We start from the raw sequence: 13803 nt of genomic DNA, 5'->3' as shown, positions 1-13803 counted from the left end.
AGGAGCAGCGAGGCTTTACACAGGCCCATCCCAGCTGTTAACCTCTAACCTTTTTTTCCCCCTGAGTTACCAAACATCTACCAATCGTGCTTTAGTACACAAACTGATTTTTATTTACAAAAGAAAACAACAACAAATCATTGTGATTTTTTTCCTTGGATCAGCCCTATCCTCCACAGACAAGTCACTCTATCTGTGCACTGGAGATGGGAACATGCTACAGGATATGCGGTGAAGTTCCGAGTTCTGATATGGAGCGGTGGTCAGACGGGCTGGATTCTACTCGGAACGCTGGTGATCCGGCTGCGATGGAGGGACGTCATCATGAGGTTGCCGGTCTGGGTGCCATGGGGGATATAGCGGCCGCATGAGAGAACCTCCAGGGCACAGTCACGGAACTGCAGGTGAGACACACACACACACACACACACAGCAGGAGGTCGGGTTCAGTTGGTTAAGCATGTTAATAGTGATTCTAATCCCAGTGTGTGTGTGTGTGTGTGTGTGTGTGTGTGTGTAAGAGAGAGTGAGTGAGTGAATGACTAGCGAAAGAGAGAAAGAGCAAGAGACACAGAGAGAGAGAGAGAGAGAGAGAGAGAGAGAGAGAGAGAGAGAGAGAGAGAGAGAGAGAGAGAGAGAGAGAGAGAGAGGAAAATTGAGGAAGAGATTTGGTCGCACCTGTTTGTTGGATAGAAAGTAGATGAGGGGGTTGTAGACGGGGCTGGTTTTGGCGAAGTACATGGGCATGGTGGCGAGCAGCGGCGGGATCTCCAGCTCCGGGTCCACCACCACCACCACCGACAGCGCCGTGTAGGGCAGCCAGCAGATGAAGAAGGCCACGATCATGGCCAAGACCATGTGGCCGGCACGCTCATTGTCCACCAGGCTCGACCGGCCCCCCTGCAGCTCCACACTCCTGTTCAGCTGGACAGCGAAGACATTCACGTCATGACATCACATCTACAGTCACAATTAAGACCGTGTCATTATTAGGTTTCCTTGGATATAACAAGCATCGCGCCAACGCAGTTCACGAGAAACTCAAAAGCCAACAAGCCTACATGCAGTACATGTGAAAAATCTTTCTCATTGTAGTGTAAACCAATCTAGTGAGTGCAACTGAATCCGAGCCATTTTATGTGCAGTTTGTCACAGAAGAGGAGGCACCTGTCTCAGGTAGACGAGGACCTTGGCGTAGCAGTAGATGATGGTGGTGGTTGGCAACAGGAAGCAGAGCACGGTGTAGAGGATGAGGTAGCTGTAGTTGCTCCAGGAGCGCTCCTCCCAGCCCAGCGAGCAGGACGTCTGCACGCCCTCGGGCCCGTACGAGCTCCAGCCCATGAGCGGAGCCACGGCCCAGAACAGGCAGTAGACCCACACGCACGCCAGGCCCTGGCAGCTCCGCCGCACGTTCAGCTTGAAGCCGGCCATGGGCTTGCACACCACCCGGTAGCGCTCGTACGCCAGCAACGTCAACGTGCACAGGGAGACCAGACCTGCAACACACACACACACACACACACACACACACACACACACACACACACACACACACACACACACACACACACACACACACACACACACACACACACACACACACACACACACACACACACACACACACACACACACACACACACACACACACACACACACACACACACACACGTGTGTGTAGCATAGTGGTTAAGGAGCTGGGCTAGCATGCAGTAGCCTGAGAAGTTGTGGGTGCAATTCCCAGCTTCCACTGTTGTGCCCTTTAGCAAGGCACTTAACCCAAAGTTGCTCCGGGACAATGACTCCATGTAATGTAACAGACATAAGTCGCTTTGAATACAGTTTTTTACAATCACTTTGCTACTATTTTCAGAACCTTGATGTCATTTTTCAAAACTCTAGACACAAAACTCAAAATGGTTATCACTTGTAACACAGGCCCTCTAATGTTCAAAACATTGGATTGTACATTCACATCTTCAAAGAAATCTTGCAATTGCACAATCATTGGTTCAAAAAACAAATTTACTGTGAAATACCACTGAAACATAACTATAGATCACCCGCACACAAGCAACCACTAGTTTCATTGTGTCATTGTTCGTACAATCATTAGATATTGTAGAACAAAATAGGTGATACAGGTTTCATTATGGTACTACAGGAACAGTACAGTAAAGTAGTAGAGAGAATACTACAGACACAGTGGAATCATTGATCAAAGTTTGTAATATATTGATGCAAAACACTACAGTACAATCACAACATAGGTTTATTTGAATTAAAGTAAAAATAATTAGCTATGAAATAGAAAAGAAAAGACAGCCTGATGAAAATATAAAATATAAAAAATATATTTTTTTTATATAAAGATATAAAATATTAGGCTACATCCATGGATATTGTAGTCTAATTGGTTCATGCTCCACGCTAATTGGTGACAGTGAATCTCGTTACAGTATCTTGAAACTTTCATGATTTGCAGTAAACATGGAAGATTTTGTGTCTGTTTCGTGTTTCCATACAACTGCATAAGAGTAATGCAACAGTTACTTATCATTTTGAGCAGTTGTATCAATTGATAGTTAGATCATTGTAAGGAAATGAATAGACGCTCATTTGAAATGTAATGTGTGAATTGCCTTTTGAAATAGTAGTACTTTGATGTTAAGTTGTATCATATTGAACAGGTGAGTTTTGTTGAATGAACAAATGATCTAAGTTGTATGTGTATTGTATCCAAGCAATTGAGAAAAGGGTTAGAGTTTTGAAAAATGTGCATTTTGATCATTGGTTGTTAGTTTTGTGTCTAGAGTTGCGAAAAATGACATCAAGGTTCTGAAAATAGTAGCAAAGTGATTGTAAAAAACTGTAAAAGCAAAATGAATACATCGAGGGCTGAGAACCAAAGGGGCGTAAGTGACATTTCACCAACTTTACAGGAGAGCCAAAACAAATCTAACTGCTTCTATATGTTCACAGTTAAAGACCTTTGGTTTTTGTTCAATAACTTTATATTTATAAATATTTTACTTCAATAATTTTGCCAGCTAGAAAAGAGCTCATCAAGAGCTTTCAGGTGATATATATAACTCAATTTTGACCAAAATGTCACTTACGCCCCTTTGGTTCTCAGCCCTCGAGTCATGTCAATGTGTGTAGTGATGTGTTAACGGACATGAACTTGTCAGTCAGGAGCATCTTTTAAGTCAAGACATTAAATCATGTTAAGGACTTTGGTGATGTGATATTGTGACACCAATTCAAAGGTGTCTTCAGAGGATATCATAGGTGTAATGAGACTTCAATATCTTTTATAGACAAGATGAAACAGTCAGTGTGAAACTTAAAGTCATCAGTACACTGATAATAACAAATACAAGTTCTCTAACCTTCCACACAAACTAACAGTTCTATTACTACAGGAACATTACAGAGTCCTAAAAAAAATACAAACACTTTGGTAACTTACCAAAATAGTTCACTGCAAATCCTTGAAATATGCAAAATTCCTCTCCCAAGAAGAAGTAGCCTTTGTAGTTGGTTAGTGTCACGATGGCAGAGCCACAGCAAGCGATCATAAGGTCAGACACAGCCAGGCTCAGGATGATGACATTCATGGCGTTGAGGATCTGAGGGTTCTTCAGCATCACCGATATCACCAGCGTGTTGTTGAAGACCGATAGCAGCGTGTTGATGAACATGAGGAACGAGATGATGCTGTAGCCTACTCGGGGGAAAACGGTGGGCTCTTCCTCCGGAGCCTCGGTCCACAGGGCCATGTCTGCCAGGGTGATGTTGCTCTCCATCTTGGATTCATTCACCAGTGAATCAGCTAGGCTCTGAACTGACCGAGACTAGGCTTCCTCATTAGTGTTCCCCTCTGCTGAAGGCTAGTGATCGGATTATTATCCATATCTAATTCCCAAGAAGGGGGAAGGCTCAGATTTGTCTTTGACAGGATTGTCATGGTTCCACTTAAGTACAATCTGATTTATTAATTTCCAATTTGACAAAGTAGCTTCGGGGTTTACTATGAATTAATCTCAGCAGCATTTTCTGTTTCTCTGAAGCAAGTGTTTATTGTCACACATATAAATGTCCATAGCTAATAATACAGCTCACAAGTAATATTGCAGTTGTTCATGTGAAAAGTGGTTTATTTCGATCTTAAGTGATAAACAACAACGCAACTGTTTCACATTTCTGACTGAGAACTAAACTAGCTGTAATGAACAATGAAGGACCACATACATCCTGAAGTAAACTACAGACCAGAAGTTATCATTCAGTTTCAATATTAAATTCCACAAAAACTGTTGGCAAATACAGCAGTTTTTCTGGACCGCAAACCTGAGAGCATCTTTCCCAGTCCCAATAAAACATGACTCCTACATCATGACTTATGATGTCTAGTCTAATCTTACTGTTTACTGAGATACTGGTTAACACATGTGCAAGACATTTGAACAAACAAAATTCAGTGCAAATCATGTCACTAGATAAATAGAACAGATTTTACAGTAACACTCTTTGTTTCAAAACAGCAAAAGCCTCTGTACATGAGATGTTCATGTATTTACAACATTGCTATGTCATCCTACAGCAAATCGAGCCTTTATAAACACCTACTGTCAACTCTGCACACAGCTCCACATGAACTACTCACGTCTCTACAGTAAATAGTTATTTATTTCATAACGCCAGGGCGAGGAACTGTAATCTATTTAACTGGAAAACTTTGCCACAAACACACACACACACACACACACACACACACACACACACACACACACATTCACACCACTTCAGCACTCTAGAAATAAAGCTATTCTATAAAAATAGGTAGTAGGCCTTAGTCATGTATAAGATGAGACTGTAGCGTTAAAAAGTAATTATATTTATATGTGATCCAGTGACACGAAATGTTGAAGCAAAACCCTATGCACAAGAGCTTAAGATTTGTTTGCAGAAGAGGCTTTGAATAAAAGCGCCGGCTAAATCACTAAATGTAAATGTATAGGTTATTTTTTACATTGCTAAAGATGCAATGGGTGCAGTTTTGTTTGTGATGGCATAAGGCATTTACAGAGGAAAAGGTTAAATGGCTTGTACACGATCACATGAGCAGTGATCCAGTCATCTTCCCTTACGGGGTGCTTGGTCTTAAGCAGCATTACTGAGAGATGAGTCCTGATACCAGAATGACTTTACAGGTTTTCAAGTTGTCCCTTATTTCCAAACACAGACAACACAGACACAAAGGCGAGTGAGTAGTACATTCTGACACTCCGCAAACTTCGTCCTGTGTTCCCATTCTGAATTAGTTCCATTTTTCTATGTCTGACTTGAACAAGGAAGGAAATCTGTGTAGTAGATATGAAGTTAAATGTTCCAGTTCATATAATATTAGAGACTATTTTTCCCCTCAACCTAAAAATGACATGCAGCTACAATATAAATTGTACCTGTTATTTCCACAGCGCCTGGCTAGAACTCAACATGCGCCAAGGACTTGTCCTAAATGGTGAATACAGACTGACACACAGACTTTGGCCTTAAAAATGTCAGCATAAATATAACAGGAGTGAATATGCAAAGCCAATATTCTTGATGTTTTTTTTGCTTAAAAGCTATTAAAAAATAAAGACATTCCCTTTAGTGCTAACATCACACAGTTCTCCCTCTCGAACTGTAACATACCTGACAGAAAAGTCATGGTGCAATATCATCTGCCAATCAGGGATTAGCATCTAAGAGCTGTGCTCAGTCCGTTCAATCTTTATGATTCAGGGGGAGTGCAAGGAACGCCTGCACTACCCAGCTCTGGCCACAGGGGGGACTCGTGCTGCAGCGGAGTGCGTCTGGGGAAGAAGGTGTGCTGGAGGTCGTAGTTGAGCAGACAGCTGAGGGACGGCATGTAGATGTCCGCAAAGCGCGAGAGGCGCCGGGAGAAGTAAGTGGGGTTGTGGTAGGTGCGGAAGAGACTCCCAAACTGAGCGTTGAAGATGTCCTTGGTTTGGGATCTGCCGGGATCAATATGAATCAAATATGAATCCCTGGTCACTGTGTTCAATATTGTACAAAGTTGATCAATCGTGAAGGGTTATTGTGTGTTAGAAGTTGAGGGGTGAAGGGGGTACCTTATGTGTTCCCTTTCTTTGATCCATTCTTGGACCACTGCTTGAGATGCTGGATCACGGTGCACCTGTCATCAACAAGGTCAAGGTCAAGGTCAAGGTTAGATTTATTGGCATATAGTGTAAGATACACAATAGGAATTCTTTACAGCCATTCACGTATGGATATGGTTGACAAACAGACATTAAAATGGACATAAGACATGACAACAACAACAACAAAAACATTTTTTAAAGCCATCTAAGAAGCAGGATACGTCAAACAAGCGGACTTGATAATGATGATGAATTGACACCTGCAAAACATTTAATTCCCTGTATCCTCAAATATGTAAGAGAATTGTGTTTTTGTCATGGTTAATGAAAAAGCTTCTAAACCCACAATAATGGCAGAAAAAGAAAAGACATGTTTTACAAGATCTGAAACAAGCTCCATAGTACTAGCAGGAGTGTTTGGAACCCCACTGGAACTGGAAAGGCATATGCACCATGGTTACTGATGGTGTGCCATGACACCTTTTGGGCTAGCATGCAATATCCAGGAAAGTTGTGGGCTCAACACTATTGAACTACTATTGTGTCCTTGAGCCCTTGAGCAAGGCACGCAACCCCAAGTTGCTCTGGCGTGACTGACCGTTGTAATTAATGACATACTGTAATGTTGTATAAGTTGCTTTGGACAACAACTAATATGTATAAGAATAAGTATAAGAAGTGACCGCCTGACCTGCGTGCGCTCCACCAATCCGGTGAGGGCCTGGAGCCACGTCATGTTGTGGACATACTTCTCCGTGTTCATCTTCTTGATCTCCTTGCGCAGCTCAGGGATAATGGCCCCCGTCCTCCAGCCATGCTTCAGAGTCAGGTCCTGAGGAGAGCAGAGCAGAGCAGAGCAGAGCAGAGCAGGGACAGCGTGCTTAGCTGGAGTCACGGACCTTCCTCTTCACACAGGTGTTGTAGGTGAACACCGGAAACAACGTATTTGCATTAACAGGTATTCATTTATTATTCACATATGACTTCAATTTCTTACCGCCAGGTCACTGTATATGTGGTCACCAAAATACAGCACCTTAGAGCCCCTCCACCCTGTGAGTCTAAGGAACTCGTACAGATTTCCCTGCAAAAGGAAAACAATATATTAATCCCACACACCCAAACCTGCCGTAATGTGTACGTATGGTAAGTACAGATCAATAAATACACATCATTTAAGCATATGACTAAATACAATGCAATAACTATGACAATGTAGTACTGTGTATCAAAAAACACATGAAGTTAACTTTCCATTGAGTTTATAACTTTTTTGGTACCTGTTTATAAATCTGTCCTTTCTCCAGACGATGAATCCTATCCCACAGCAGCACTCCTTTATCAGTAACACGTCTAAATGGCCTTCAAACAAACAGACACAAAACAAGCTAACATGCTTAGCCCTGTTTATTTATGCAATGCATGTTTTGGTGGGCAAAGTAATTATTTAAGTTAAGTATATTTACTAAATAGACTAAAGCCTTTCTGTAAGTCTTTATGACTCATTTTTATCCAGAATAAATTGCTAACATTATTATGCTTATGTAGGCTTTTGAAACTATTATTTTGAATGAATATAATGTGTATACACTATGTGTTGCTTTGGATAAAATGCCATAAACCTAAACACACTTTCTCCTGTCGTTGAAGAAGCCAGGCTTGTCTGCCTGCACTATGACAACATCAAAGAGATCTCTCCAGTCCTTGCCCACGATGTAGTTCATCCCTCGATCACTGCCAATTAATTATGCACAACAAGGGAAAATATTGATATAATTAATCATCTAAGGCAAGAATATCTTACAACTTGGCAAAAACCAGACACTATTACTTACACAAAGTCAAATGGACTGTTGGTGACCAGGAACATTTTCTTCCCATTTTCAGACAGTTTTCGCAACACAGCATGGGTCTGCTCACCATAACAGATATACTTATCTATCAAACATAGATCAAAGGAAGATTTTTAGAAAAACACAGAAGAAAGAAGTCATTTGCTTGGGAGAAATAAATATTAAAATAGGTCGCTTTTGGGGAAACAATGCCAAGAGGAGAGACGTGACCTAGCTGTGTTTCCTCATGAGTGCACTGAGCTGTTAAAAATGAATATGCTGTGACTCAACTACTTATTAAAAGTTTTAATGCAGTCTTACCGATATCAGCCTCAACTGCTCGATACATGAGGCCCTTCACATGGACGTCTCCTATGGCCTCCTAGAGAACAAGAGACAAATCATAATAATAATAATAATAATAATAATAATAATAAAAAGAACAGTCTGTTTTAGAGGGAAAGGTACAAGACAATGACAAACAATAGCCCAGTTTAATAATCCTAAAACAACAACAAAGGAACGCTTTCTCATTTGTGAATCAATTTAGTAATTTAGGCCACTAAAACAAATGTTCATCCAAATGACTGTCCCCTGTACCTCATCTGACTTATAGGCAGCTGATAATCATCAAGGGCCCGGCAGATGGTGCCGACCAGCACTCCCTGCATTAAATTACATTACTTCAAAGCTTCCGGACCTGCTTTTATCCCGCACTACCTTGCATGACCCCAAACAGCCAGTGAAATGGCTTGTCACTTGACAGATTGTGAGAATCATCTGAAGTTGATTCATCTGAATATTTCATACAGGCAACAGCTAACAGTTAACATCAACATTAAACATATTGCAATGGTATAATAGTCACTACTTTACCTTTACATCTTTGTATAGATGAACTGGTTCATAATCAATGTTATGCTTCATGAAGTAATCATTAACACAACACAGAAGATTCATCTCGGGCAGGGAGAAAATGTCCATGAACTGTTTCATGGTTTGGCCATGAGAGCTCTAGTAAGGGTAGAAGAGAGGGAAGCAGCTGCAATTTAATGCAATTTAGAATTTTGACAGGAGGCAAACAGTTCACACAACGAGAGAGAATATACATTAACATGTGTTTACCCCCCAGGACTTCTGTCTAGACTACAGTACTGTTGGTTTGCAATCAGTTTATGATAAAAAAAATAAGGTATAGAAAATTACAGATGACAACTCTTTGTAAACAACTTTGATCAAGTTTGACAACATCATATAACCACTATACATTACATTGTTACACTTCATGCCTAAAAGGGCACTGTTTTAACCAATACGAACAAAACCAACAGGAACCTCTGATCCAACTTGACCAACATCTCACCTTGCCATAGAAATCACTCATAATTTCCAGAGGCACGTGGGAACCTTCATACATTGCGATAACTTCCTTATCTGGCACTGGATGAAGGCCCCTGAAAAACAAACATACACATGGCACTGCAGCTGCTGCTCAAGAAGACTGAGAACCTATGGGTAGTTAGTCACTCCAAGCTACACCAACACAATCACCATAATCATCATCATCATCATCATCATCATCATCATCATCAATACGGATTAAATATATTCTTTACACACCACATAACACATTAGTAGATTTCAGTTTGATATCATATCCAATATACCTGTACACCGTTCCCAACTGGATGTAATGAAATGCATCTATCTTCATTAGTAAAGCCTAGATCATACAAATAATTAGTTTAGAACATTGTAATTGCAGCTTTAACAGTGTTAACAAAAACAATACCTGATGCTGAACTGTTGCATACGATTATTAGTCTTCTATTGCCAACTTTACATTTTACAAATTTAAAATGTAGCAGTTACACTTGTGCACACTGCATACAGTACACTAGGCTGGGTGAACCCTGCCTGACCTGCCGGCGAATTTGGATTTCGGATTTTTATTGGAGCTTAGGAAACCTGCACATCTATCTCCCCTGCTTCCTGTCCACAACCTTTGGGTCCAATCACAAACTAGCTTATCCAAAAGATAAACCGGATCGTTGGTCTAATTAGTTGAAGGACTATCCAAGCGTACAGTCATTTGAACGACGCTCATTGATCACGCCTCTTGTGCAGTAGAAATAAAGCACAGACTCCCCATACTAATGTTCAATTTTAAAAGATTGAGCTGATAGCCAGACTAATAGTACACTTCTAGGGTAGGTATACTGTAAGAATTGTGTGGTAGTAGCAGGCTTCATTCAGTCTCTTATTGTGTATAGTGAGCACACTAAAGATGGCACTACGCTGAAACATGTCTGTGCAATAAACATTTTTGTATGCAAAGACCCTTATTTCTATCTGAGGTAGGATAAGTGACAAATTATTTCAAGTCTACACTACTATAAAACATTACAGTTTGAAACCATGGTTTCTGTAATAACAAAAAAACAAATCATAAAAAATATCAATTTAAAGTCATTCCAAACTTCACAGCATCACAGCATGACTGGTTTTCACTAACCAGGTCTTACATTGTTTGGGCTGATGCTTTTGGGTGTTGTTGTAGGGTAAAACTGGCCCCTCTGGTCACGTGGCATGGCATGGTGTTATGATAGAAATTAGCATGAGCCAATTGTGTAGACTTACACATTAGCCTACATGCCCCATTAGCACCAAAGAATCACTAACCATCACATGGGCTGCCTTCATCATCTACTTATTAGTTCTGCTTACCAACCAAGCATAAGTTGCTTCTAATTTATGTGATATAAACACCTCCACTTGCATTACTACCAGCAACACACCTGTTTTTCTAACTACAGACTGATGTGTTTTAATCAACTGTGCAGTTTTGTTCACCTGTGCATTTTTTACACCCCTATACACCTTCAGATTCTTGGACATTTCTTGCATGGTTTAATCTTAATTTAAAAGTAGCCCAAAGAAGCCTGTTTCATTGCTCTAAATCATAGGGCACTTGCCCTCTTCCAAAAGATTAATTCCAAACTTTTTCCAGACTTTTATTTTCCCTTCAAGGACACTATTTTTGTTGTGAAGCACTGTAGATTGATATTCCATTCAAAATCAACCATTACAAACTGTGTCATTTACTACCTTAGGATTATTAATCATAGTTTGATGTACCCTGGAAATCACGAGAGCACAATCTGAAAGATTCCAGGTCTGATTTATACTACCAGGCTAAGTTTGACGTTGATTGTCTTTCAAAACAAAATATTACTGTTTTCTCCATCCAAAGCGACTTAAATATGCCAGTTACAAGGGCCTTTGTCCCAGGAGCAACCTGGTGTTAAGTGCCTTGCAAGGGCACAATGGTGCAAGCCAGAAATTAAACTCATAACATGTCAGGTTACTGCATGCTAGCCCACTACGCTATCACTTTCCGCCCCTCTTTTTTGTCAAAGGTCTATTATAACCTGAGGTATACAGGAAACAAAAAAATAGTTGCTGTCGTAGGTGAAACATCACCTGAGGAAGAAACTTCCACTTACCTTCTGCACATCATAGTGAAGTCCTCTCACCACAAAGTTGGGGATGTACTCATATTCCCGTAACCCTTCAGGATACTGGAATAATAAAAGTCAAAAGCACATGAACATCACTACAAAGACAGAATTGCTAAATGATAACGAGACAAATCTGGAAAATCATACATAAGATACTATTTATCCATGTCTTGAATAAGTTTGGAAACATGTTGCACCATTTTAACAAATAAATAGGAGGAGGGTATACTTACTCTGTGTTGTTCAATGAGGATGTCCCGGGCAATATTGAAAATTAGTGTATGAAGGTGACTGGAGTAAAATGCCAACGTGTAGTCATAGTCAAAACCATAGATCTCTATGTCTTGTAGGCTCATTTCATTGTTGGCAAATATTGTGTCAGGATTCACTGAATTTTTTAACATACCAGGGACCAATGCTGAAAAGAATGAACAAACACATAATGTAACATTTCACCTTCCACTCACTCATACATCAGTAGCTACTTTAACAGCACATTAACAATAGCAAATTCATATCCATTACAAAAAAACAGCTACATCGCCTAGCCTTGAGTTCTCTACTCAGTCTGCACTCGTCCAAGTATCTCTAATTGTAAACAAATGTTTCTGGCTAACCCTGTCAGTGAAGTCGAGACAATCGCAAACATAGGATGTCATCATGTGTGGACTTTTTCCATTACGTTGACATGATGGGACACGACAGAATACAACACATGACATGGTAACCTTCCACCAACAATGAATATGTACGGTTGCACCACAGGCCATACATGTTAATGAAATAAGATCATCAAATCCACTACTCAAACTCACCTTCTACCTGCGTTTTATTTTGGTTGTATATTGACCACAACCAGTTCGTCCTTTCCTCGCTGCTGATGGAACTGTAGCACATGTTTGGTACTGACAAATGTCCGCAGACTTGCCGAGCAGTCCGCGCTGAAGGCACCGAATCAAATGTCGCCACCATAAAATGTACCTTATTTGAGGATCTGTTGCTACCAAGTGACCATATTCCACCATTTGTGTGTAAGGCACTGCACCATGTTGACAGCCTTTGCAAACTCTCTTTAGTTTGATATCTAAAAAGCTTCGAGAGGGGCAGCGACAAGGGCGGCATGATTCTCCAGAAAGACAACCCTGCTTGTTACTATTATTGTCCAGAATCCCACATCACGGTCTTCAAAAGTTCTTAACGGGACGCACCAACGCCAAAAATGTTCACCTCACGCACGACACAGACCCCACAGTCCAGCTACTATTTCTGTAAACGTCATTTCCTGGATTTACCAAGCCAATCACGTTGATGGCTCAGTCGACTTATGCCAGATCTGGCTGCGCATGATGTCCAGCATGCATCTCGTTTTGCATATCTGCGCAGTGCTACACGAAGTCGAACAAGTCCAGTGTTATGTTACCAGTGTAGCCCTACTCTTTTATGGTTTACTGTAATAATAATAATATAAAAAACTTTAGTTTGCTGCGTAGACTACTATTTACAACTGATCAGATGTTGCATGTGCAGTAGGACTACTGTGTAACAGTTTTAAGGAAATTACCCCTTCAATGTAGTTGGAAGTAAATAAATAAATAAAAATAGTGTGCTGTTGTTTCAACGTTTGCACAGTTTTATATTCAGATCATTGCTATTGGTCTTCTGAATGTCTCAATGATTCAGACGCAATTTAGTTGAATATGAAAGTCTACATTTGTATATGGAGATATGAAGTGTACCATCATCATATGTTCAGACAAAAGATGCAAATTCATTTCAGCAACAGAGCAAGATTCACATTCCAAGCATTTGCCTGATGTGAGAGAACCTGATCAATACTGAATCGGACAGCAGTGAGAGATCTTGATGCTGACCGGTACTTTCTGCATTCTATCAACCTGCCAGTACACTATAATATTAAAAATACAAGAGTGGGCTGATTGCTGCCTTATTGCATACACCAGAGATGTCTGATTTTGGCCCAGGGAGCAACTGCCATCTGATAGAACAGTAGGCTGCAGACCACGAGGGGGGAAAGCTGAGACCATATTGCTTCTCCTCCAATATCTGTCAATAATTGTTTGTGCACCTTGAGTTGTTACTTTTCAGTGTTGCACTTGTCACTCCCCCATCCACATTCTTCCTACCAGTCATCACTGGCCACCTTTCAGACACAAATCTGACTACCTGACCAGTATGCCATAGAAATGATGGGGCAAGAATGGTTGGAAATCATGACCTGAACTAGTTAGGCAACAGTAGCCTATTTGGATCTGT

At 40.7% G+C, this 13803-nt stretch overlaps 2 protein-coding genes across 2 annotated transcripts; both read right to left on the bottom strand.

The window, feature by feature from the left end:
- Positions 1 to 263: 263 nt before the first annotated feature.
- Positions 264 to 5719, bottom strand: parietopsin. Its single transcript, XM_062546488.1, has 6 exons — positions 5675 to 5719; positions 5349 to 5366; positions 3473 to 3749; positions 1168 to 1496; positions 679 to 924; positions 264 to 398 (listed from the first exon to the last, which is right to left on the bottom strand). The coding sequence occupies exons 1-6, from the start codon at positions 5717 to 5719 to the stop codon at positions 264 to 266; spliced, it is 1050 nt and encodes a 349-aa protein (XP_062402472.1).
- nt5dc3 (5'-nucleotidase domain containing 3) lies at positions 4134 to 12785 on the bottom strand. Its single transcript, XM_062547519.1, has 14 exons — positions 12345 to 12785; positions 11763 to 11947; positions 11515 to 11589; positions 9676 to 9731; positions 9372 to 9462; positions 8885 to 9022; positions 8330 to 8390; positions 8012 to 8114; positions 7809 to 7910; positions 7457 to 7538; positions 7174 to 7260; positions 6868 to 7008; positions 6144 to 6208; positions 4134 to 6026 (listed from the first exon to the last, which is right to left on the bottom strand). The coding sequence occupies exons 1-14, from the start codon at positions 12649 to 12651 to the stop codon at positions 5783 to 5785; spliced, it is 1737 nt and encodes a 578-aa protein (XP_062403503.1). The 5' UTR covers positions 12652 to 12785; the 3' UTR covers positions 4134 to 5782.
- Between the last annotated feature and the right edge of the window lie 1018 nt (positions 12786 to 13803).

Source organism: Sardina pilchardus, chromosome 10, assembly GCF_963854185.1.
Source record: "Sardina pilchardus chromosome 10, fSarPil1.1, whole genome shotgun sequence".
Lineage (NCBI taxonomy): Eukaryota > Metazoa > Chordata > Actinopteri > Clupeiformes > Clupeidae > Sardina > Sardina pilchardus.
The sequence above is the reverse complement of the archived record's forward strand: the minus strand, read 5'-3'. Positions and strand labels throughout refer to the sequence as shown.